Below are 27,461 nucleotides of genomic sequence, written 5' to 3'. Positions count from 1 at the left end.
AAGTAAAATGAAAAGGGGAAGCAATCAGGAAGGAACTCTGACCATCCCTGACCATTGACCAGCTTGGGTGGAAGTTAAAGTTCACAGCATCTGATGGGTTCATATTGGCCAACTCTGATTTAGGGGATCCAAATATTACAGAACTTTATGCCTGCATAAGATAGAAAATCTTACAAGGGACACTTAACATTTCAGTTAAATGAAAACAATATATTTCTAGATAAATTAAGTGTTGTGCAGATGGCAAAGCAAGGAGAATGAATTCATGCACCACACCAAATGGCCCCAACCCTGACTGATGTGTGCTTATTTGAGCTTTTGTAAAGACCCTAATAAGTACAGTCTCTTAATTCCAAGCCATTGGTCTCATGCTGGCTGGGGCTGATGGCAATTGTAGTCCAAAAACTCCTGCCACATGTTAGCCGCCCCTGATCTTGATGAAAGATGGTGAGGGAAAGAATGAGGAGAAGCCTACAAAGAGAGAATATTGAGGTGATGATTACTTGACTGTGAAGCAAAGAAATGAAATGTGTTTTTTTATATGTGATATGAAAATTGAATATTTTGGAAATTTGAATACCCCCTCCAAATATTAACAGGACAGGTAGGAAAAACCATCAGCGAGGCAATGAGTACTGTAATAAAAACTTTAAACCATAGTGGATAGAGATTATTTTCAGTTCAACGCTGTTTGTCTTATACAGTGGTACCTCGGGTTAAGTACTTAATTCGTTCCGGTGGCCCGTACTTAACCTGAAACTGTTCTTAACCTGAAGCACCACTTTAGCTAATGGGGCCTCCTGCTGCTGCCACGCTGCCGGAGCACAATTTCTGTTCTCATCCTGAAGCAAAGTTCTTAACCTGAAGCACTATTTCTGGGTTAGCGGAGTCTGTAACCTGAAGCGTATGTAACCTGAAGTGTATGTAACCTGAGGTACCACTGTATAAGTTGACTATATCACACTCTTTCAAGAGTCCTTCTTTATAGTGTCTTTCCTCCCACCACCTGTTCTTCAAAGTCAACATCTCTCTTGTGAGGATTTTTAACATTTCATAAGGAAGAAAGGGCCTGTCAGAAATTAAACGTGACATGTTGCTTCATCACAAGTTGGACGAGGTACCAGGAGCTTTATTCCAGAATTCCAAAATGGATGTTGGGCTAGGGATGGGCATGCCAGGCAAAGTTTGATGGAGTAGAGGTTGTGGAAAGAGGAAGGAAATGTCTGAGGGGGTGAGAAATATATGCCTTGAAATCCTAATTCTCCACCTCTCATGCCTCTCTCCCAGTTCTATAGGAGAGCTCAGGGACAAACTGATTCTCATCTCGCAGGCCGCACAAAGCTGTTCAGACTTGCTATGAAAATATTTACATTGAGTTTTCCTGACTGCCTGGGCAGTGGCCACAAGTATGCATTTTTTCCCTATACCTCAATTTGTCACAGACCCAAACTAAAGTCATTTGCAGCAATTTAGCGAATGCGAACTCTCAAACTGGGTTCGTTTTTTAAAAAATCTCCACATTAGCAAGCCGCAGTGGCACCAAGGCTCTTTGATAAACCTTTCCTTATCTTTCCTCCTCTCCCTGCTCCTGTTTCTCTTCACATTCTCCGGGCTTTTCCAGAACTAAGGCAAGCATCTGAGCTGGGCACAGGAACACCTTGCTCCCAGCAATTGTCCTGCCTACTGCTCCATATCTGTACCCCAACAATGGCTAATTAATCAATTAAGAAATATTTTTATCCCACTATATCATAAAAATATGAAAATTGTTCACCAAGTGAAAATTTCAAATCAGAGACCACCAGCTAGCTTCTATGGGAGATTTTATTTTTAATTGCTTGAGTAAGTTTGATGCCATAGAAAAATTTTCACCAGGCATTCAGAGATCAAAGCAGAAGTTGCGCACTGGATATCATATTAATAAATACAGAGGCTTTTAAGGGCACGTCCGTATTTTGTACACATGGGGACTGTTATGGCATACACACGAGGATTACATTCACAACGGCAGTGGCAAAACAAAAGGCGTTGGAATACTAAGTAGCATTTGGAGGAGGTCATACCCAAATCATTCCAGTAGTTTGTGTCTTTTTATCATCTGGGACTAACATAACACACCTGTGTATACCTGGTCATTGCAAGATGACACAGGGACTGCAGTGGGCTTATTTCATTACCATAGTCAAAGGGGAATTCCTGAACCTTCTGGACAGGCTCTTCACATTTTCTTGACAGTCATTGGTTCTTCGCCATTAGAGATCAGCTTCAACCTAATGATCTCTCGGTGGTTTGCAAACACTGCTGTTCTTCCTCCATCTTACACATTGAAACACGTGTGGGCAAGGAGTCTTCCATTGTCCAAAGGAGCTGAGTCACTGAGTCCTCCCGGGACAACACTATGCATCCAAGTGTGAAACAAAAATCAGATTCAGGAGGACCCCACAGCGTCTGCTTGAGCTACAAACCCACATTTCTATGCTGATACAAACATATCATATGTGTACTACAGTGTTGAGGTAGGATTCAGCTGGTGGTCTAGCCCACTTTTATATGTGGAATGAAGCGGGGAAGGAGGCACCATTTTGCATCAGGCAGAAAACTCTTGTGCCAATCCTGCTTGAAGTCCGAAGTGGTACAATGTGTGATACCTGCACATTCAAATTTACTCCTAGATCATGTGTTTGAGGCATATATCGCTGGCACATCTGTCTTGCTATACCTCACTCATACCTGCTGTCTTTCTCTCCCCTTTGCTATGAGCTGACTAACCGGACTTTATTTTATTAAGCTTTTTCCTTGCAAAGCATGATGTCCCTGTGTCTTTTGCCTGGAACACAATAGCTTTGTAGATACAGAGTAATCTGCTGGGATTATTGAGTATCGAGAAATGCATGTCAGTGTAATGAGCTGAGATACTTTCCACTTTTGCAATCCTATGGCTATGTGAATTTGTTCATGTGATTGTGCCCTTGGTTAGTAACAGTTTGTTTGAAACTTGCCCCCAGTACCAAGCTGTTCTGCCTGGGAATTGCAACAGTATTTGCAAACAAGTGCTGTTGAAAGAATGAGGATGGGATACAGCTCTTAAAGCTCTAGTTTCATGGGGATTATCATTTGAAGCGCTCAGCCCTTTAACCTAATGCCCTAGTTAAATGAAAGGGATTGTGTTTAATGGGATCCTACCCCCTGATGATAGACACATGTAATTAGCAAATCTTTACAGCACAGCCAATCTTTAGGAAAAGATATAATTTCCAAACCCCCGTTTCTGCAAAACTTCCATAAGGGGATGTAGATTTCAAAAGCTGAATATTCCAATCTATTCGTGGAGAGAGAAAATAAAAGTTGTACACCGTGCCAAAGGCTCTGCTGCTCTCAGTGATACAGATATTTTGAGCATCCAAATCTTGTATGGCAGCCTTAGTTGACGTGCAATTGACCTCTTGCAAAGTATGTCCTCATCTTAACTTGCTTGCAGTGGGATTCTGCTCTAGCAAGGTGCCATAGGTTTCTTTAGTTTTAAGAAATCTTAATTTACCAATAACAAGGCAGTCTGGTATACATGTAACAGTATTGGTTTGTTTAAGCCAAGAATGGGGAACCTCAGGTCTGAGAGTGGCAGGGAGTCACATGTGGCCCTTTAGGCCTTTCTCATTTGGCCCTCAGAACTCTCTTCAGGCCACATTCCTCATCAGCCCTTCTTGCACCATTCTTTGATGCTTTTTGCCTGGATGGAGGGTAGGAGCGCTTGTATAGAAACTAGTACAAAGGTAAAATTCATATTCCTTATTATGCCCACTTTTACCTCTGGCCACACCCAACATAGTCAAGTGGCCCCTAAAAGGTTGCTTAGGATGGAATGTGGCACTTGGGCTTAAAAAGTTCCCCCAGCTGTGGTTCAAGACACGAGTCACACAAGAGCAATCCTACAGGTGATCAGACAAACCTTGGTTTATTTCTCCAGAGTTTGGTTTGCTTTCCAGCTGCTCTTGGCTCAAGCCTTTGTAGTTGAATGATCATTTGGTGTCTGTCTGGCGAAGCAAACCATGGTTAAGAAAGTGTGCTAGCTTTACATTTGACACTAAGTCATAGTTAAGACAAACTAAGGTTTGTAAGCCAAAAACAAATCATGGTTTCATGTGATTTATTGGCAGTAAACAAATCACAGCTAAGGTACTGAGCAGCATTTTTGCACAACACTAATTTGGCTTATTAAGCCATGGTACATCTTTGTGTGGGATGTGGGTGGCGCTGTGGGTTAAACCACAGAGCCTAGGACTTGCTGATCAGAAGGTCGGTGGTTCAAATCCCCGTGATGGGGTGAGTTCCCGTTGCTCGGTCCCTGCTCCGCCAACCTAGCAGTTCGAAAGCACGTCAAAGTGCAAGTAGATAAATAGGTACTGCTCCAGTGTGAAGGTAAACGGCGTTTCCGTGCGCTGCTCTGGTTCACCAGAAGTGGCTTAGTCATTCTGGCCACACGACCCGGAAGCTGTATGCTGGCTCCCTCGGCCAATGAAGCGAGATGTTGTTGTTCTGCAAATCACAATGTACAGTGGTGGATCCATCTACAGTAGCACCACTTTCACTTTTGCTTCACGAACTGTGCAGAGCCTGCAGATATATTGGTAGAATTATAAACAGAGAACAGGTTAGCAAATTAAATAGAAGAGAAAATGTCCTTGAAAAAGAACAGATATCAACTGGTATGGAAAACACAGAAAAGTTAAATATTAGCCAGAAGAATGTGATGGCTCCAATGTGTATCTGAAAAGGACCGCCATACACGTTGAGGAAATACCTAGCACTTTGCTCAGCAAGAGGAAGCTGAAAATCCCCTCTTTTCCCCTGGAGTAATTTGTCAGCTCCGTTCAGAGCAGGGTTGGGCAATGTGTAGTCCTCCTCCCATCATCCCTGGCATGCTGGCAGAGGGTGATGGGAGCTAGATTCCAACATCTGGAGGAGCCACACACTCCCCATTACTGCCAAGCTAACCAAATCACCACACACTCACACATGGCACATATACATCTGTTACATTATTCCAGAACAATTACTCTTTCTAGTCCCATACTCACAACACTTAATATGGATTAGAATTGACACTCCACCTGTAACCACTCATTGAAATGGGGGACGGGGCAGGGGACACTCGCTATTTCAGCCATTTGTTAGCCACTCAATGTCAAAACTATTTTCCCAGCCCCATGTGGAGGCCATTGCAAATAACACCCTTGGTGTTGTTGTCATTTTTATGGCACCATCACTGTGTGTTGCAATTTACTGAGCACAGGAGGAGAGGTCCCTACCCCATGGAGCTTACAATCTAAAAATTAGCACAAGGGAATGAATGGATGAATGGGAAGGGTAAATGTGTGGAAACTAACTTGCACACAGAAAAAAAAAATATGAACAACCCGTTTGCAATAGAACAAAATTTGCTTCCACCAGAAGCACCCTAAATGTATTTGTTTCCTTTCCAGGTGACAGATGTACTACCACCAGGCTGCTTTGCTATCCGTTTATACTGGGGTCTTATATACTGTGCATGCATATATATATATATATGCAGGCCCATCCTGCACTGTAAGGAAGCCTAGCCAGAACTGATTTTTGCTAGAACTTTTTCCTCTCTTCTTGCCAAACATGTTTTAGCTTTCTGATGATTTTGCAACCAGCCCCACATAGCAAAAGGATTGTGTAATTAATGAAGGCTGGTGTCCTTTTCCCTCTCTGGGGCTCTCTCCCTCCCACCCACCACAAAGACTGATTCACTTCCTCCCTTGAAATTTCTCTTACCTTTAAACCCTTCCTCTTTTGCTGTGAGCTGATAACTGGCCCCCTTCTCAGTTCAGCTGTGTTTTCACTTCATGGTTTACTGTGCAACATACCCCTGCTTTAGAGTTCATTCTTACTGTACCCCTGTACAATACTTCAAGTAAACATTAGCTGAATGCAAGCCTAAATCTACCACTGCTTCTTGTCCTAATCCTGAAATCTGTAGCATGGTGCTTGTGTGTGTATCATAGCCCCATCACCACTCACATGAAGTTTTTTTAGCGTTTTCACAGGGTTGTTTAGTTGTGGGGGTTGCCTGATTATTATAAGGTTTCCCCCTGTCATTTGTTTTGAGGTGTGTTTTGGCTGTTTGAGGGGCTTCTGTGCATTACTAGTTTGGGACATTTTTGTGGTGATCATGACAGTTGTTTAGATTCCTAACTAATACATGACTGGGCCTAGACAGAGGACAATGGGATGTTTCAGCAGGAGATGGTAGCTCAATGTATGAGAAGGATATTATTTTATTTTGTATTATTTGAAGCTATTTCTAAGCAGCTTAATACAGTGGTACCTTGGGTTACGTACGCTTCAGGTTACATACGCTTCAGGTTACAGACTCCACTAACCCAGAAATAATACCTCGGGTTAAGAACTTTGGTTCAGGATGAGAACAGAAATCGTGCTCTGGCGGCGCGGCAGCAGCAGGAGGCCCCATTAGCTAAAGTGGTGCTTCAGGTTAAGAACAGTTTCAGGTTAAGAACGGACCTCCGGAACGAATTAAGTACTTAACCAGAGGTACCACTGTATGTGAAATCTCTAAGCGGTACAGTAAAATGTATTGCCTTATGGGTCAGGGAAAGCTAAGGTGAATACCTGGCTAGCCTTGTGGGATGGAGGGTAACAACAGAGAGACATTCACGGCAATGTCAGCAGAGTCCAATCCTTCATCACAGCCCTTCTTGGCTGCTGGGAGAATGCACTCTTGATTCCCTTCTGCATGTCACAAGATTGTGATGGTAGTCTTCTCTTAGTGGTCAGGTAGAAGGACTTTTTAAAAATAGCAGCCAGACCCAAAGTAGGTAGTTACAAGGGGAAAAGGGCAATTTAAAAATCCCGATCATGCAAACATTTCATTATGCTAGGCGATGTAAAAAGTGACTGATAACAATGTGAAATGTACTTTAGTCCAGGCTTTCTTAGAGCCCCAGAACATGATCAGATGGACCAGTTTCTCCTCCCCCCCCCCCCGACCAAGGACACTCCCTGAAGACTCCTCTGCAGAGTATTCATCAATGTTTCTAATATGAAAGTAACACAACACTCTTCCTCATTAGTGCTGTCAAATTTCCAGCTCTGAAGATTTTCTCCCATTCCTTGGCTTCTAAATGTCATGCATTTTCCTCGTGTGTGTAACACAAGGAAAATGCACGGGTGTGTGGTAGTGGCACATGATGTGTGCACAAATTATAACCCCATATCACTGGGCAGTTCTAAATTTTAAGAAGCCCTGTTGGGAGGGCAGAGGATGAGGATAAAGTAGGGTCTCTTTGTTCCAGCTCCTTCTTTTGTATGTAACAATAGTTTCTGCCAGCTGTACCATAGCATAGGACAGGCAAGTCCAAAGTCCGATTCGGGGGGCCCAACTTGGCCCATCCCCTGTGGCAGTATATTTCCTGGGGTAAAATTCTAAAAAAAGGTCAACAGCTTTGGACAGCCCTCCCACATGTTCATTTCATCAAATCTGGCCCTCTTTGAAAAAAGTTTAGACACTCCTAGCACAGGAAGTCACAGTGGTACTACTGCAAAAGTAACACTCTTCATCTCTTGTGGCAAATATAAGCATACCCTTGGGACCAGCAAGCCATTGTCTATTGGCTATGACATTGAATTATTTGCTGCTCCGGCCAAGGCATCTTTCACCCAATGTTCGGACTAAAACAACTCCATTTGTTGCAGCACCTACTCACCTAAATGGCTGACTCATTCCTCAAAAATCCCAGAAGAACTTTTCTCTCCTTCCATCTGCTTTCACCATTGCCCACCCCTCCCTACTGCCATTCAGACTTATCCTTCTCCTTGATCCTAACTGCCCTATTAGCTTTGGAAACTCATCTGCTAGCATACAAGTGTTCACCTATCATATCATTGCGGATTGAGACTTACATGATGCCTGAGGAATGAGGGTGGGGGCAGAGGAAAGAGAAGTTGTGAGGTGTTGGAGGGGGCAGTCACAGAGAAAGGCATGTGCAGGGCTCCTGCAGGGAGCTGCTTTTCCTTTATAAACATCCAGTCGCTGCAATCCATGTAAATCAGGGGTTTGAACACGCAGTCTTCCCTTGCATCAGCACATTGTCCCAACCATTGTGGACAATGGTGGTACCCAGATGGACTGCCTGTGCAATCATTTTGGTAAAGGCCACTGAGCTGAGTGGCCTTGTCCTGCTCACCCTGTCCCCTATGACAACCATGCTCCCAGCCTCCCTCTTGTCACCAAAGTCAGCTTTTCACATTCCTCTCTGCCCCTCCTCAGTTTGCTATGAATTGTGCTGCATACCAGGCTATAATAAGAGCATGGTGACCAACCACTGGACCATTTTTTTTTTCATTTAGCTCCAGTCCCGGCTGGTGATGCTATGATTCCTTGCCCTCAGCCTTTAAATTGCTCACTCCAGATTAACTCATTTAAAGCCCTTGGGAATGCTTTCCTTTAGGGACAAGAGGACTTCAGATATATCTACAAACAAACAAACTTTCTGCCCAAATAACTGTCCTGGCTTCTCTAAAGGATTGTTGGAGTTCAGTTCAATGAGGGTGCTGAGAATTTGTTTCAAGATGTCTGGCCTCTCCTCACAGAACTATGGTTCCAATGATTCACATGGGGAGAAGATGGGTAAAGCGTTTTACAATCTAGAACCACTCATCTCACATGATGGATCCTAAAGTATCTGAACACAGAGGACCTACGTAACACTTCTTCACTGATGTCAATGCATAGTTGGCTTGATTGGCCAGTATAATCTAGCTGAAGACTTCCTTGTAATAGAAATCAGCAAGAGATTATTCTTATTGAAATGCTGTTTTCCTTCTTTGCAACTTCACCATGGCACCTATCAACACAGAGCCACCATTGTCTTAGCCTGGCTAAGTCTTCCTCTTGCTTTTGCCCAATCTTCATCTGAGTGGATCGGGTCAAGACAAGAGTCCAGACAGGTCTTTTTCTTTATGCAGCAGGTGAAGTACATGGGAAATAATGGATACTCCCAGCTCTTCCGTTCCCAGTAGCACAATTTCTCTGCACTGAGAAAGCGCACTGCTTCTTGCAGTGACCAGTTGGGGGCCCCCAGGAAGCTTATAAGCAGGGCATAAATGTGATAGTTCTCCCCTGTTGGATGCTCCACGGTCTCATCATGGTTGGGCAACAAAAGGGTACCAGATTTGGTGCAGTGCCTCCACCATTGTGGGGACGGGCCCTTGATGTATGGCAGGCTCACTGTAATATAGAAAAGGTGCCCAGTCTAAGTTCACAGTCCATGAATGAGCTACTGTGACTCTGCTATCTATGCCTGCAAATTTGTACTTGGAGGTGCTTGCCTTTCCACTCCAAAGTTCTCTGATGACCCTGTCTTATTTTCACCGTCCCTATCAAATTGATTGCACTGGAAAGATTTGGTTTGTGGGGAGAGGGTATTTTATAATTTCCTATAGCTTTTCCATTACGCAATAATGCAAATTGCCCCATCTCACAAGTTAGGGCAACTTCCCTGTAGCTGATGTGCACACTTGGTTTTTTCCACTTTGTGAGAGCAGACTCTGGGGAACCATGAGTAGCAGTGGCTTCTCATCACACATGCACTAGATGAACATATAGCAGAGCTCTCTCCGTTGTTGTCACCTCAAAAAAAGGTATCATAGAGCTGGAAAAGAGTAAGAAAGGGGTCAAGGGGATAGAGCAGATCCCTACTGAGGAAAGAAAAATATAACATCTGGGGCTTTTAAGTTCAGAGAAAAAGCAAGTAGGAGACGACATGATAGAGACTTACAAAATTATGCATGGTGGAGAAAGTTAATCCGTCTCTCATAACACTCAGAACTCGGGGATATCCAAGTAAGTTCAGTGTTGGACAAATTAAGGGCATATCAGAGAAAGAACTTCTTAGTACAACTCCTAGTTAATCTATGCAACTTGTTCCCAGTGGTGGCCATCAACTTGGATGCCTTTAAAAAGATGATGAGACAAATTCCAGAAGGATAAGGGTATCAACAGCTACTTTGCCACAAGGGCTGTGTTCTACCTCAACTGCTGGAGGCAAGATGCCTCTGAATAGCCATTGGGAGAGTACTGTGTAATTTGGCTGCTATGGATTGTTGAACAAGATGGGCCACTGGCTTAATCCAGAAGAAGAAGAAGAGTTTGGATTTGATATCCCGCTTTATCACTACCCGAAGGAGTCTCAAAACGGCTAACATTCTCCTTTCCCTTCCTCCCCCACAACAAACACTCTGTGAGGTGAGTAGGGCTGAGAGACTTCAAAGAAGTATGACTAGCCCAAGGTCACCCAGCAGCTGCATGTGGAGGAGCGGAGACGTGAACCCAGTTCACCAGATTATGAGTCCACCACTCTTAACCACTACACCACACTGGCTCTTATCATCAGCAACAATTTACACACCAGTTGCACACTAAATCCTACATGATTGTGCCTTCTGTGGGGTATTTGATAACCCTGATTCCATGGGGGTTTACTGGACTACAGTGGACCAGCAGACTTGGCCCATAGCTTCACTGTTTTTTTCAACAGAGCTCAGTTGGATTGCCTCATAAGTGTTTTAGCAGCCACATAAATTTATCTTCAGCCACTTGCACAGCTCTTATTAAGAAATGCCTTCAGCCTGGCTTCATACTATCGATTTGCAAACATTTGCTTTGTGATTACATAATAGGGAAACAGCTAGGGGTCGTTGAATGGATCAGAAAGGGAAGGGAAGACAAATGGGAAGTGGAAGCGAAAGAGAAAGACCAAAAGATGAATGAGAGCCAGTGTGGTGTAGTGGTTAGAGTGTTGGACTAGGAGCTGGGAGGCCAGGGTTCCAATCCCCACTTGGCCATGAAGCTGATTGGGTGACCTTGGTCCAGTGACTGCATCTCAGCCTAACCTACCTCACAGGGTTGTTGTGGGGATTAAATACGGAGTGGAGAGGACCATACACCTTGAGCTCCTTGGAGAAAACGGTGGGCTAGAAATGCAGTGAATTATTAACGTAGCAGGGAAGTGTCCCAGGCAGTTTAAACTCCCCACTGAGTTTATTCTGCAATCAGATGGGGAAAAGGGAGGGGATTCACCTCTGCTAGCTAGCTGAAAGCTTTCCTTCTCCCTGACATTTCCAGTAGTCTGAGAAGGAGAACGTGGAGGTGGAAGAGACCAGGGCTGGGGGGGTGGGGAGACGCGGATAGGGGGGCTTAGAGAAACAAAAGGAAACCAGCTGCAGAACTTCCTGGACAGGGAAAGAGAGAGGGAGAGCGCGCACACTATCTAACGAGATTATTAAAAAGCAGGGAGAGAAGGGAGGAGGAGGAGGCGGCTTTCCGCGCAGGCAGGAGTTCAGCGCCTGCCCCGGGTTCATTTCCCCAACCATGACCAGCGCGATCCTGAGGCGGAATTCCAGCAAGCAAGGCTTGCAGAACCTCATAAGGTAAGCCTCTCTTTACCTGCCCACGGGCGAGATGGGGATACCGAGATGGAGCTCTTCCTTTGTTTACACGGTGCTCGCGCCACGGACGGGGCTGATTCCTCACCTCGAGGGCTCTTCCCTCTAACCTCGCCCGCCCCTCAAGTGGCCGAGATTTTTGTGGGAAGACGCCAGTTCTTGATCCTACGTGAGTCCACACGGCGTTGGCTTTTTCTGTTGCGAAGGCAGCGACACCCGTTTGGTGGCTGGGGATTTCAGACAGCGAAAAAGCCTCTTCCGTTCAGGGAGTGATGGAATTTGGAGCGGGGGGAGCCCCGGATCTATGGATCGCTTTCCCAGATAATCGCACCCTACCGAAGCTTGCACCTTAGGGCTTTACCTGAGCCTACTGGGCTCTGGCATTTTGGGGGGGGGCGGGGAGAGCGACTTGGCACTGAAGGCAGTTGCCTCTGGGGATCTGCTTTTTGGGGGTGTGAGAGAGAGATGGGATTGGCAGCTAATGTAATTTGCAGGGTAATTAACTTGAATAAGGAGAAATTTAAACGGTGAGGTCCTTTAAAGAGACAGGGTATTAATTAACTAGTAAAAATGACCGAACTTCTGACCAAGATGCTAGAATCTTTCTTTACTGTGAGCAGTGTGGTGGGAAAGCGATTGTTTTCTTTTTGTCAGTGAAAAGGAAAATGTGCACTGAAATCTCGTTTGGAGAGCTAAGGTGGCGATCCCACGCACACTTATGACAAAGTACATCCTATTGACTGTTATAGGGGTTACTTCTGAGCAAGCATGCACAGGATCGCATTGTTAAGGCTGCAGTGTTACACAGTGGGAGTAAGTCCCAATGAACGCAGTAGGACTTACTCCTGAGTAGACATGTATAGGCTCACACTGTAAACATCTTTGGAAAAGAGAGCAGTGCAGCTCTGAGAAAGGCATTGACTAATTCCCTTTAAAAATAAAAATAATACCATCTCCAGGCTGTAGAATAATGAGGTTAATGAAATTGTTACCAACCGAGAGGCAAGTTGGGCATTAAACTTGACCCTTCAAAGAAGACAGGTGTCACTGACAAGTTATTCCTGGATAGTTTGCCAATGTTAGTTTGTGGGTGTCTATGCAATTTTTGAAACATTCCATTGTCTAAAACTGAGAATGGGTAAAGGTGGCAGGCTGATTGGGCAGATGGAGATGTCTTTCGACAGAGTTCATAGGGGAGTTTCCATGGGATCTCTGCCTACTCTGCCTGTTCAGGCATTGCTCTATGCCCTTGATCTTCAACTGGTGGGTCAGGACCCACTGCTGGGTCACAGCCTGGTCTAAGGTGGGTTGCAGCAGCAGCATCACTACAACCATACCGATATATGGTTATGAAATAAATTAGAAATGGGTCCCCAAATGCATGTTAAAGGTGGGTCCTGGGTCTAAAAAAGTTGGAAGACTGCTGCTCTGTGCTATGGCTGGCCAATGCTATTAATTAATGCTGATCCAGCAGCAACTAAATACCACAGGGGAAAATTAAATCTATGTATTGGTTAGAATAGTTCCAGTTCAGAGAACATCTTCTATCACAAAGCAAGAAACATGGTTAGGGAGGATGTAAGTCAAATATGGGGAAAACAGATGATCATATATTATGTCGTCACTGCTTAAAAATGTTCCATGTGGCAGCTGTAATCCCAGGTGGGACAGAGCCCATTGTCTGCAAACTTTGGCCATATACTGTAGTAAAACTTGTTACATGCCCCAATTCCACATGTTTCTAGGGGTGTGGTATAACTCCTAACTCTGACAGGTGATCAGTTCCTCTTTGCATTAGAACTGTTAGGTGCCAGGCAAAAACATTGCTCCTCTCCCAGGCTTTTGGTTAATCTACGGCCTTTGAAACTGTGTGATGTGTGTCTGCGCGCGTGCGCAATTGCCTGCTTTGTTACTACATTATGTATTTTTGCGCTTTTATATTGTAAAATGTCCCGTGTTCCTCGGATGAAGGGTGGTTCAGAAATTTAATAAATAATAAATCATCACCCTCAAGTTGGATTCTCCCCCCCACCCCCCAAAAATGTAGTGACCATAAAGTAAATGGCTATATGCTTTAACATATAGACCCTCACACACGTGAGCCTATACTGTTAATAAAACGCCGCAGAATATTGATTTTTATTAGTTACCATTGTGAAGGTTAGAGAGATAACATTGCATTGCAAAGGTTACTGAGCAAGTAGCATCACTTCTATGCAAATCAGAAGAAATAGCTCTGAAATTATGTGGTAACCCCCACAAAAGTTACTACAGGAGAAATGTTATTCCTGGTATTGTGGTTCCTGGAAGTAAGTAGCCCTTGTGGTTCTTGTACTTTCAAATATACAGTCTCTTGAAACCCTTACTCTATGGAGTCACAATGAAATCAATGGAGCCACTTTCAGAGAATAGGACTGGAGGCTTTCAGCCCTTTGGGCTATAGATTTCTAGGATGTTGATACGTTCATTCACTATGTTCAGTTTAGATTTCCCTTCCTACCTTAAGGGGTGCCTCCCTTCTATAGATAACTTCTCTCTTAAGTGCAAATAAAGGTTGTCTCCCTTGTCCAGTCTATGCAGGGTCTGCCTTGTACAACTCTTGACTTGAAGATCAGGGAGGGACCAATTGCAGTGGTAATTCTCAAGCTGACTTCAGCCATATATTCAATGGATACTTGGCTTGGTGACTTGTCCCCACCTCCACCCCGCTAAGATGGATTCTTAATCTTGTTTGAGTTAATGAGTTTTAACAAAGTAGAGTGGGTATGTAAAAAAAAAGTTGAGAATCCCACAGAACAATGAGCCTGACAGCACTTCTTACTCAGAAGTAAACCCCAGCGAGTTCAATGAGACTTAACTCACATAAAGCCCAAATTTGCAATCCTATTCTCACCTAGGAGTAAGTCCATTGAACTCAGTGGGGCTTACTGCTGAAAAGACATGCACAGAATTGTATTGTTTAAGCACCTACCTATATGTTAACAGCACAATAAAAGCATTTTCCACTGTGTTTATTCTGATAGACATGTGTATTGGATTGCAGACTACATTTCAGTGATTTCACTGGAATATTGGCACACTCCCTTTTCTTTGGATTGCTCCCAAATGTTATGTTTTTTAAAGAGCTTTTCTTTTAATCTGCCTTATGGGGTTAAAAGAATCTAAACTGAGAAAGAGGCACAATAAGTTGTTATATTGCATGGAATCTCATTTTGGAATAATTCCACTTGCAGTTGGCTTGGGATATGTAAATAATTTCACGTGTAATGGAGCTGTCAAATACAATTCCAACAATCTTAAAAATCTGGGGTTCCACACTTGGGAAACTAAACAAGATTGGGTGGTGGCAATATAAGACCAGTGAAGATAATGACACACTGTCCCATTTTTACAATAATACAAAGCTGAAGATAAATGTCTTGCTAGGTGGGGAGAGCAGCAAAGTCTTCCAAAATAAATGATGAATTGTGGGGGTGGAGAGGGTAAACCAGCTACAAACATTGAATCCTCCAAGCACCCCATAACAGGTTTGCAAATACCACCTAGTTCATAGTAGGAGAAATAAAGTTGTAGCATATTTGATGGTCATTCATTGTCAGATGTGGCAAACCCTGATAGCTCAGGCAACACCTTCAGAAACATCACATCTGGGTTTTATTAACTGTTGGGAAAGCAGAACCACCAGAATAATAATAATAATAATAAATCCTTCCCCAAACAAGAGTGCCCTTGCTTGCACCTGTGGTGCTTCCTTTATCCCTTCCTCTGGATCTTCTGAATACCTGAGATGGTGGAGCAGGCATCACACCAGAGCTAGGATTCCACATGGTGAAACATTCAGAACCCACCAGTTCAGTATTTTTTTAGTTTAAGCAGTAGCCATGCTTCTCAGGTTTCGCCTGGGTAAAAATTCTTCTTGAATGTTCCTCATTACCAGTTCATACACATTCCAGAGCCAGTGTGATCTGGAGGTTAGAGTGTTGGACTAGGATCTGTGAGGACAACAAAAATGAAACCTGCCTGTCCCAGAGTCATAAAGCTACCATAGACAAAGAAGACTTAAAAGGTTCAGTAGTTAACTGAGCAGCTAAAGTTAATGGGATCAAAACCATTATTTCCCCCAATAGAGTTCTGACTACATATCAAAGTTTCACCTACCCAGCTTCCAGTAAAACAGATAGAGGGACTGAATAACATACAGTTTATCTTGAGGTGTTCGTTTTACAACTAATACTAAAATCTTCTTTTGACTCTTCCGACATCTAAATTGTTTCTTGTATAGTTTACATTGGTCAGAATTTACATTTGGTTTTTAAAACTGCCCCCTTTCCATTTTGATCCCACGTTAGTGTGAGCCTTCAAAAGTGGCATATTTCAACTACTAGGCTCTCCTTGCCTGTGAAGTCAATGAGGCCAACTCAAGAGTCCTTACATGTCAATGAAGGTTAGGAAGCCAATGAATGTGTCTCCGAAGTCAGGGGAAGCCATATCTATGGCAAGTCTGGTAAACAAAACTGAAAGAAAGGGTGGGGGGGGGATAATGTTGGGGACAAAGTGATGGGATGGGGAGAAAAGGATAAACAGAATAATTTTGTTTTGTGAAACCTTACGTGCATAAAACTTGAGTGAGCTAATGTCAGTGTACAAGCCTGAGATCTGAGTAAATGTAAAGGCAGGCTTGGACGGTACTGTAGTGGCAGACATCCTCTCAGAAGTGCGAGGCATTGTTGTCATTGTTTACTTATTATAATCTGGGATAAAGCAACTTCAAGCAATGCTGCATCTAACAAAGGCTCTGTTTAACAACCCTGGCAGGCACTGGAAGGGAAGGCGAGAGTTAGATAAGATGGTAATTGTCCATTCTTTCCCAATGTCATTCCTAGTTAATTACACAGTCCCTGGCAATAAGGTCTCCCAGCAATCACCCTGGGCTCCCTCAGCTTGATGGGCACTTCCCAAATGCCAGGCTTTTCAGATGCAAATGGGGTACTCCTGGCAAGTGTTTTCATGCAAAGCTCTGCTTGTTATCTCTTTTCATAGGTCAGGGAAGAGGCAAAGGAGACAAAGCTCACCTTTTTAAGGCTATGTTTGGGACACATTTATGGGTTCTCCACAGCTACACAGGATTTTGTTACGAGGGGGGAGGGAACTTTTCCAGGCCAGGGGCCCTGTTCCCATCTGAAATATTCTCCTGGGGCTAAATACCTGTGGTGGGTGGGGCAGGAGGCAACAGTAGGTGGAGCAATGAGTGTCATTTTTTTTACATTTGTACTATAAGCTAGTTTCTAGAAAGACTCGGAATAGTGTGGCCTGGCAAGAATTCTGAGGCTAAATAGAGATGAGCAGAGGGCCGCTTTTGCCCCCCAGGCCTGAGGTTCCCCACCACTGAGCCACAGTAAAATGTGTCGGGGAGACACGTCTCCAAACACCTGCTAGTGTGCACCAAGCAACAGTGGGCAATGATGACTCCGTCAGGCATCTCCACCATGGGCTTGGAAGCGAGTGCCTCTCTTCCACACCTCATATGTTTCCTGCAGAAAACATCAAACCGACCACAGTGAACAAAACTGCTGGCTGTCATTCTTGATGCTAAACAGAATGCAGCTAAAAGTTCACTCCTAACCATGACTACTCAGAAGGATCACCTATTGAATTCAATGGGGCAGGCATTCAGTTATGTAGGGTCAGAACTGCAGCCTCAGTTCTAGAAGCATGGGGCAGGAGTGCATTATACTGTAAGAACTAGCTCCTGTCAAGTTGTGGGAGGAGGCTAGGCAAAACAGGTATAGGCAAAAGTTAAGTCATAGCCAGTGCGGGAATAGCACGGGTGGAGGCCAGTTCATTAGGGTAAATGGGGAACTGCCCACCAACCTCAGCCCGTCCCCACCAATCTTTCTTCTTACTGACAACCATGTATGGGGTGGAACTGGCAGTCAGTTTCCTCCTCCTCCTTCGTCCCAGAGTTGACTTTGTAGAACTCGACAGGGAAGAGCGTGGCAGTGAAACTAGAACTACTTGGCACCACCAGTCATTGGTTCTGACTCCCAGCTACTTTTGACCTCCCTCCTTTCTGTCCCAATGAGCACCAGCCACCATTGGTGGAGTATCTGAGTTGTTCCAGGGAATATGAATACGTGAAAATAGGAAGCTGCTTGACTGAGCTTGACCAATTGTACCTCCAGCTCAGTATTGTCTACACTGACTGGCAGCAGCTCTCCAGGGTTTTAAGGAGGGTCTTTCTCAGCCCTACCAAGAGATGCTAGGGACCTTCTGCACGCAGAATTCATCTGGTCCAATTCTTTTGTTAGTTGTGAACATCCTTTCAGACCGCAGATGGGAAAATGGTCTCTAGCCTCCTGCATAAAAGGGTGTTTGTTAAATATATGAATGACAGTAATCACAGATAGTTATCAATTAGCAACATTTGGTCAAGTAATGGGTTAGATTTATAAATTAAAACATTTTGATTAAAAATATTTGTGCCCCAGTTAATTGGACAACACATTTTTTGGCAGGGGGGCGGAGATTACTATATTGCCTTGAATATAAGCCGCACCCGAATATAAGCCGCTCCCTTAAAATTCTGCAGGCACTCACACCTGCTCTGTTTTACTGTATGTCTGTTCCAGCAGCGATATCGTAAAAGCCCATTTTTGTAAGGTTGTGAATTTAAGCCGCATGTTAACTTTTCACGGTCAGAATTTGGGGCACAAGTGAGCCTTATATTCAGGCCAATATGGTATTATTTTTACTATAATAACATTGACAAGGACAGGGGCCCATTGTATTTCCGGTTCTGTCTCAAATTGAAGGCTGCTTGGTGATCATGCCTGCTGTGACACAGACTAGTATCATCAAAAAGCAAAGAACTTGTGCTTTTGCACTTAAAGCATAACTATTGCTTTGTTCATGTGCAAAGTTATGCAGATGCAATCCATTACCTAGTGAAAGAATAATATGATTTATCAACTAAGATGTTGAAATGAGGCGGTGGGGAATCCTAATCGTTATCCATACAGTAGCATCCTTTTGGCTACAATCCTCTTCACACTTACCTGGGATTAATGAGACTTCTGGTACTTCTGGAATGTAGATATGCACTAGACTGCACTGTGTATTAGTGATCATAGCAAGCTCAGTGGCTTTCACCTTCTTCCATTTATAGAGGGCAATACTGAGGCACAGTGGACGCTTTGTAGTTTGGGGAAGATGCTGAACATTCTCTGCTTGAGAACCCTGACCCTCTCCCAGAACTGCAGTTCCCAGCTTTTCCTGGGGAGAGGGAATAGCCATTTCAACCAGTTAAAATCTTTGACCTGTAACTTCCAATACCGTGCACCAAATCATGAGCAAAGCCAGGAACAGAACAAGGAGCCCTGACACTCATGCACAAAGCACTCTTTTACAACTGAACAAGTTAGCAAATGACAGGGGGGAAAAACAGTTTGGTGCTGATACAAAAATTGACTGGTGAGTACGCAGTGCTGGACACATCTAAGGCTGGTGTGCTGCCTGCCTCTGGGGTTGCAAGATGGAAAGTACCCTGAGCCAAGCTTAGCTCAAGCTGCTATTTAAATGGCTGGCTTCCTCTTCAGCTGGGCATTCATGAGATACCCCCATTCCACTCCTGATGCCCACCTGTCCCTTGGAAGCCTGATAGCTAAGTCCCCTCTTGTCAGTGTAAGAATATGAGCTGTCCCCCTCTCTGAATACTGTATGCGTTCATTCCCAGAATTTCCAAACACTGTGGGTTGCTGTATCCCTAGTGCTGCAGCTGCCTTCTACCCAGCCCTTAGCTGTGTGTCACACCTCTAACTATGTGCAAGGACTCCTCATGGCATGTCTGGTGTCAATGGACTGCAGTATCACTATGTCAGTAACCTCCTGAATCAGAGGGATCTCCAACGGACACAAGCTATCTTGGACTCAAGTGGGACTTCTTGACAGAGAACTCAATGAAATCCAGCCTGGGTACTGGAAAGATGCTTGAGTGATGGCTCTGGAAGAGTGAGGCTGGTCTACACATGCAGTTCAGAGAGTGGGCAGAATGGACTGTACCATTTCATATTGCAGGTGGGGGGGTGTGTGCCAATTTTTGAATGTTTCACTTTCAAAGGATCTCATGGGGTGGGGGTGAGGAATCCAGCACATCAAGGGGAAAGGGTTTATCCTGCTTGGTGGGGGATAACTTTGAACTCCTTGAAGGAAAGGCAGGATATAAATGCAATAAAAAAGAAAAAGTGTGGCAAGAGATGCAATGGGGGCATCTCCCTTCATTGCATCTGTATGATTGAGGGGATGTGGGTAGATTATCCAGGCTGGCAACACTACCCCTCTGAAAACCCTTATAAATTTTCAATCTCTGAGTCAGCATACAAATCTAGACTTGTAAAGCTGTGCCCGAGGCATTAATGCACACATTCTTAAGCGTTGCCTTCAGCCATTCTAGACTCTTTGTGTGGCAGAAGAAGTTGATTCACTGCAATCCACTCTGAACTGCATGGTGCCACAGTGGCTATAATCAGTGACCTACTAAGTTGTTCAGTGTCTGCAGCCCCCTTGCTCACCGAAGAACTATGGAATCTGGGCATGCTGCCAGCTGGACAAGTTTAACATCTGATCCCCAAGTGATAGGGATTTTTCCACCCTAGTGGTCTTTACATGAGGGCTACCAATATCTTTAGAAATGCATCCGATGCTAGACAGCTTCAGAGTGCAAGTACCAAATGAAGCACAACTTCATTTTAAACATCCTTTGAACTGGCTCTTGGTTTCCCTGTAGTACGTACGCTAACCAGGGACTTAGCTTTAATCCTCAGTGTCCCACTAAGCAGCTTGTGCCCTATTATATCAGGAAGCCTGCTAGTCTGGGAAGGCTCTCCAGGGGTCTTTCCTCTGAGCCTCCTTTCATCATTCATATTTTGCATTCTGAAATATGTCTCATCTTGCCTTGCAGGCTTGTGGAACGTGTAAATCAACTGTTTCAGGCTGTCACTGCCCATCACTTTGCCAATTGACAGCTTCTCTTGTTAGAAGAATCTAATGTTGTGGCTGGCAGGATGTCTTTAATTGTTGAGGGTTTTGTTCTTTCTTTTTTAAAAAAACAAATCAAATATTTAGCATGGCATATGTTATTGCATTTCAATTTTCTAGCTAGCTTGTACTGCAATTTCACATTGCTCCTCTTACGCAGACCCTGCATTCCTTGCGCGAGACTTATGCTCAGTTATCTTCCACTCACTAGCCAGTGGGGAAAATGAATAAATCTGGATGCCACAATTCCCAAGTTGGGAGCCTACAATGTATGCAGGCATGAGCTGAATCATGTATGAGAAGGATTCTGATATCTGTGGAGAACAAACACTGTTTGGCAAACGCAACTGCGGGACAGGCGAATGATTGATGAGAGACCATTATAGCGGCTAAGGAGAGAATGGAGATAAACACTGGAAAAAAATGGAGTAAAAAATACTGTATTCACAACTGGCTTGTTAAAATGGCCGTCAACCACCTTCTACCTGACAAATATGTTAACTGTCCCATTAAGGGAGTCATCGGGCAAAAAACGGCCGCCTTTTTCTTTGTGCCCTTGATATCAAAGAAGCCATCCCAGATATTGTATTCCATTTGGAAATTGAGCTAGTGCTGCAACCCACATAGGGATGCCAACACTTTGTTGCCTTTTACACTATGAAGCAGGGCTGGGGTGGGGCTTTTCCATTCTAAGAGCTACTTTCCCTTCTGAGGGCCACATGCCAGTTCAGGGCTGGGCAAAAGTAGGTAGCAAAAGAGGTAACCAATCTTTGTCCTCAGAAGAGTTTCAGGGGCCAAGCTGGAGAGGCCAGGGCTGTCCCTTGTGCCCTCAGTTTCAAAACTCTTGTAGGGCTCTGGCTACTCTGGGAAGTAGCAATTATAGTGGTACCTCGGGTTACATATGCTTCAGGTTACATACGCTTCAGGTTACAGACTCTGCTAACCCAGAAATATTGCTTCAGGTTAAGAACTTTGCTTCAGGATAAGAACAGAAATTGTGCTCCGGCGGCGCGGTGGCAGCAGGAGGCCCCATTAGATAAAGTGGTGCTTCAGGTTAAGAACAGTTTCAGGTTAAGTACGGACCTCCGGAACGAATTAAGTACTTAACCCGAGGTACCAGTGTATCTGAAAAGCTGGTCTCCCTACCTCTGAACCAATCAGACACTCAGTGGTGGACCTTGGGATCTCAAATTTCAGCAGCACCCTGTGTGATGCTGAAATTCCCCCTGCCCCTCACCTTCCATTCTACGACATATCTGTGGTTCTCCCAAGGCTCTGTGACCAGTGCCACTGAACCAGTCACACTCCCCCAAATCCGCCTCTGAGGTGAGGCTCTGGCCACGATGTATCACATTTCACTTACAATTGGTCAGTTTCAGCTAGGTAGGCTAACACTTATGTGGTGAGCTTCCCTTTCCTGGCTCTATCCTCGTGTTGACAATATGTTAGTTAGAAACAGTATGATTTAGAATGTTTTCAGGCAATTCCATTGGGGGGGTCTCCTTTCCATCTTCCCTCCAGTCACTCTTAATCCTGCAGTTCTTGAACTCAGGTTCACAGAAGACATCCTCCAATTCATTCTTGAGTCACCCAGCAAGATATGCTATGTAAGAGAAGCGGGCAAGGACAGACCCCTATTTTCAGCTCATCCCCAAGGTCTGAAAGAAGGCTCACATTTGTCTCTCGTCCTTTTGTGTGAAAGGTGTGGGCAGACAAGCCAGTAAAAGTGGGTGGGCGTGGAATGGGGTCAGAGGAAATGGGGGCTGGCTCTATTTTTAGCAGGACAGACAGAGCTCGGCTAGAGGAAGATGCTCCCTGTGGAGGTTTTTGGGGGTGGGGGGTGGGGTGCGGGGGAATGCTCTGTTTTGTTCCACATAACAATGTGACTGTCATCTTGTGTACTACAGAACTAGAAATGCAAAAGGGTACCATAAATATCTGAGCACATTCCGACACAGTTAATGATGCTTTGTAATAAATTCATGCCTTCGGAGACCCAATGTTTGGTCTGAGTCCCTAAAAACATAACCTATCGTTGTTTCCCTTTTCCATACAGGAAATCACTGCCAGGAGCTTGCAGCGCATGAACAGTGTGACATTTTAATTTGACATTAGGACATTGGGGAAAGTTGGCAGAGGCAGGGGCTGGAGTCAGACTATGAAAGGTGGACACAAATTGTGGTGAAAGAGCTTCAGGTGGAAGATGAGCCAGAGGACATCAAGGTTAAATTATTCCCAGTGTCTGCACAGCACCATTGGATTGTTGCGCATTTGCTGGGAAACATTTGGTGTAGAAAATACATTTAGCCATTCATTTAAAAAGGAAATGATATACCAGAGGGGGTTATTTATTTCAGGAATTTAATCTATGGAACTAATTCTACTATGCTGGTTAGCTAATGAGTGTAAAATGCCCCAGTAACTGTTGTAATCTATTCATTCTGTTTCCTCACCAAGGAAGCCACTCTACAAAGCATTTACTTGAGGAAATCATTTATAGCATTGCAATAGCAATGAGTGTGGAGATTACAGAACACCCTAAAGGTAAACTAGTGGAATTGTCTGTAAGGAGCTATTGAAGTGCTTGCTTGTGTGAAACCTGCATATAATTGCATTTTTCTCATTTACATAGACACTAAAATTAAAAAAAAATGTATTAAAATACAGTGAAAATACACATGCAAGGAAAGCAAGTGCCTGATGAATTCTGAAACATGTTTACACAAAGAATCTAGAAGGCTTCAAACATAATTATCTCAGGATTATTTGATCCTGCACCAACCTCTGTCTACATAAACAAGGAATTCCAGGGTGTTTCAAGCAGGAACCCTTGCTGACTATATGTAAATTTAGAGTTGATCCAGTGGTTAGATACAATGGTTGATACAGTTGATACAGTGGTTAGAGCAGGCATAGGCAAACTCCGGCCCTCCAGATGTTTGGGACTACAATTCCCATCATCCCTCGCTAACAGGACCAGTGGTCAGGGGTGATGGGAATTGTAGTCCCAAATATCTGGAGGGCCAGAGTTTGCCTATATCTGGGTTAGAGTGTCAGACTAGGACCTGGGAGACCAGGTTCAAATCCCCACTTGGGCCAGTCACTCTCCCTCTCAGCCTAAGCTACCTCACAGAGCTGTTGAGGGGATTAAATGAGAAGGGGTGAACCATCTTGAGCTCCTTGGAGAAAAAGGTGTAATATAAATACAATAAAGGAATAAATAAATTTTGCTGCCTTATTATTGAGCACTCCTGCATCCCCACTCCTGCATCAAGGTGCATAGTAACCAAGCATAGTAACCCTTGCAGTAAAAATGCATTGATAATAAAGTAAATGAGCAGCGATTTGCTCTCTTTTTGTGACATCCACACTTTGTCCAATGGCAGGGCTAGGCTGATATTCTGGTTTGACAGTTCCATACAAAATGCGTACACCACATGGATTGCATTTGAGCTTTGTATGTGTGTATTCGTAAACACTTCGTCTCTTTAAACTGAATAAAATATCTTTCCGTAATCATCTCTCTAGAGTGTTTTGAAGAGAGACGTGAATGAAAGGCCCATGCCCACAGTTCAGATATGACACACAGTGAATGTGTATTGTGTTTGGTAGCATATTTGTCTTCTGCCACAAATCAACCAACCAACCAACCAAAATACAGGCCATGTTACATGACACACGATGGGGAGGCACATTGCATCCTGGAGTTCTACATTTTACAACAAAAAGATGGGTCAGGGTGAGGGGAGCTGAACCTAGCCTCTCCCATCTTACCTCCATGGACACTTTTGCTCCCAGATTGGATGCCAAAAGTGTGCTGAGCTGGAGAAGAGCAGGCATTAACTGATAAGAGTGCAGACAGGCAAAGTGAAATGAAGAAGGGAGCAGGGTTCGATTCCCCGCATCCATGGGTGCAGTGTGTGTGTGTGTGTGTGTGTGAGTGTGAGTGTGAGTGTGAGAAGGAGAGAGAGAGAATTAGACCCCTATTTGCTCCTACCTCTTTATCAGAATAAACAGAGGAGGCTGCCCTGTTATGGCTAGGTAAGCCCCAGGTCTCTAGATTACTCTGTATTCCATGCCCATTTGCACATCAGAGATTGCAATCCTGCTAATGTTTCTACCATCACTTATCACTGAGAAGAGAAGTGAATCAAGACTCAAGAAGCTGTTTCTTTGTGTGTGCATGTGGGCTGAGACATTGATTGCTTTCTTTTAGCTCTTTCTCCTGTCTGATTCACCAGAAAGTGCAAACAACTGAGAAACTCAAGTGGATCAAGAAGGATAACTACCGTATTTTTTGCTCTATAAGACTCACTTTTTCCCTCCTAAAAAGTAAGGGGAAATGTGTGTGCGTCTTATGGAGCGAATGCAGGCTGCGCAGCTATCCCAGAAGTCAGAACAGCAAGAGGGATTGCTGCTTTCGCTGCGCAGCGATCCTTCTTGTTGTTCTGGCTTCTGAGATTCAGAATATTTTTTTTCTTGTTTTCCTCCTCCAAAAACTAGGTGCGTCTTATGGTCTGGTGCGTCTTATTGAGAGAAATACGGTAATTGTGCAAAGGGGGCCAAATAAAAAGAAAACATGTTTTCGATGTAATTCTTTTTCTTGGCTTTTCACTTTATCACCCCTTACAATGCAGACATAATACATATATGGCATAGTCCACAGGTGATTTTTTTATTTTTGCCTACAGAATGCCAAACTATATATTATGCTTAATGAGTAGTATGCTTTTGTTTATATGATTACAGGCTTGGGGGATTGTTACTGGGTCTGCAGCACATATTTCTTCCCTCTCCAGCAGCCGTGACACCCCCACATCCCTTCTGCACAGAACATTGGAAAGTTTAGGGCCCACACCCAGAATATCTCTGGCTGAAACTGTGCATTATGGGAAAAATATGTTTAGATTCCTGGAAATGAAGAAGAAAGCTATGGCGTGATGTCATTGTGTTAGCATTTTCCCACTTGGCCTCTTCTGTGGGTGCTGGGGAAACACTAATGTGGTGAGATCATGCCACAACTGCTTAATACTGGGGTAACTTAGAGGAGAGGTCTTTCCATAATGTGTAGTGTGTGCCTGATAACAGCAGTCAGATGTGTTTATGTGCCCAGCCAATGCCACATGATTTTCAGAACTACAGACAATTGCACCCGCAAGCCAATCGACAAATCCTATGCAAAAATATATATTCCAGGAGGTGCACAGCTGTGGAGAAAAACAAATTTCCTTTGAATAAAGTCCTAGTGAGGTGTTCCTATATCAGCGTGGTGCAGGTAGTAGGGACGAGTGCCCTCGCCCTGCACTCTCTGCCATCTTTGTTGCCCTCCACAAGTTGGATGGTGACTGCAGTGTGAGCCAGCTCTGCTCATGTTGTAGACTCCCCACTCATCATCGAACCCTGATTTTCAAGGGTTCTAAAATCACAGGGAGCCTGTAAGAGGAGAACAGGCTCCTTGTTGCAGCCAGAACACCTCCAAAAGAGGAAGGAAGAGCATTGCATGCAGGAATATATCTAGTTACAGATAGGTAGCCGTGTTGGTCTGCCATAGTCAAAACAAAATAAAAAAATTCCTTCCAGTAGCACCTTAAAGACCAACTAAGTTAGTTCTTGGTATGAGCTTTCGTGTGCGTGCACACTTCTTCAGATACCTATCTGAATCTGAAGAAGTGTGCATGCACACGAAAGCTCATACCAAGAACTAACTTAGTTGGTCTTTAAGGTGCTACTGGAAGGAATATATCTGTTATGTACTGAAGTTCTCACCCTGGGCCAGCAGGGGGATACTGTAGATAGTTTTCACTCAGGTCCACATATGCAAATAAAGAATTGAAAGTGACGTTCAGTGATTGGATAGCTACAGAAAGTTGTTACTGTTGCATTGTAGTGGAGCTCTATATAAGCAGGCTGGCTGAACCCTTCAGTTCAGTTTTGTTATGGCCTGTGAATAAACAAGAGCTGTTTGAAGAATCGCTGTGTCGTCTGATATGTTCCCCCACAACATAACAATATCAGACCTGTTTTATCCCTGTTGCAAGCAGTCACCTTCCAGCTTGTGGAGGGGGATGGGGGTGAGAGAGCTTGTCCCCACTTCCTTTTCCGTGGGGTGTTAATCACATGGAGTAGGAACACCTGAAGTGGGCTTAAAATGGCTTCATCGCAGAGGAAGCACAATTTCCTGTCCAGCTGTAGCTGCAATGCTTCTCTCTGACTCATCTCACTCATGATGGAAACAGAGGACCATTTCTATCAAGATAACTATGCCACTTTAAGGATCTTGAGCAAGTTTTAAAACCCATACATCTCCACATAAAATGATCTCCACAAAAATTGTGGTTTTTGAGAAGGTACTGCTGCCGTCTTGAACTGATGTAGTGAGTTGAGTCAGCTGATGTGGACAAGGTTGCAACTTCTCTAAACTGGCAACAATTGGTGGTTCGTTCATATAAATAATGCAAACATGAATACATCTACTTTCTGCTACTGAAGTTGAACTAAAAGGAAGAACTTGATAATGGAGAGACAGGTGGAATCCGTAGGAGTGAGCTTGTTGCCAGGAGGATGCCATTTGGCAGAGTGCTGGTGCAGCCTATCTTTCAAGCATGTAGCTGTATCTTTTTTTTTTTTGCCTTTTTGTATGCGATGTCACTGGGCTACTGTTGTTCTGGAAGTAATTGTCCTTCAATTAAATTCCGTGCAGCCAGAGCAAAAGAAAGAGCAACAGATCATGAGCTTCTGAGGTCATGGAGGGAAAATTAGTCACATCCAACTGAGAAACAAAGGGAGCGGCGAAAGGAGGCTACAATGGCAATATAAATGCCTGTTACAACGTTCCTAATGGACTCCCAGTGGTCTAATCCAGGGCAAGGATGCATGCTAGATCTGGGAGGGGTGCTGTAATTCCCATTTTAAACCCTTGGTTTGACATTCTGGAAAAAGCGCAG

General features: G+C 44.1%; 1 protein-coding gene and 1 long non-coding RNA gene across 4 annotated transcripts in view; one reads left to right on the top strand and one right to left on the bottom strand.

Moving 5' to 3' along the window:
* The window catches only part of LSP1 (lymphocyte specific protein 1), a 74,956-nt gene that overhangs the window by 14,178 nt on the left and 33,317 nt on the right, over positions 1–27,461 (top strand). The window contains exon 1 of one of the 3 annotated variants that reach the window (XM_081841538.1): positions 10,818–11,469. The exons of the other annotated variants lie outside the window; for them this stretch is intronic. Within the exon in view, the coding sequence (XP_081697664.1) occupies positions 11,411–11,469 (59 nt within the window). The 5' untranslated portion in view covers positions 10,818–11,410. Of the gene's footprint in view, positions 1–10,817; positions 11,470–27,461 lie in introns of those variants that run through there. 3 annotated transcript variants of the gene reach the window in all.
* Positions 4,180–7,854, bottom strand: LOC309331012. The gene is made up of 3 exons (XR_014151684.1): positions 7,746–7,854; positions 6,652–6,825; positions 4,180–4,611 (listed from the first exon to the last, which is right to left on the bottom strand). It is a non-coding gene; the product is annotated as an uncharacterized lncRNA (long non-coding RNA).

The sequence above is a fragment of the Podarcis erhardii genome, assembly GCF_964252035.2.
Source record: "Podarcis erhardii genome assembly, chromosome: 1".
Taxonomy (NCBI): Eukaryota; Metazoa; Chordata; class Lepidosauria; order Squamata; family Lacertidae; genus Podarcis; species Podarcis erhardii.
The sequence above is the reverse complement of the archived record's forward strand: the minus strand, read 5'-3'. Positions and strand labels throughout refer to the sequence as shown.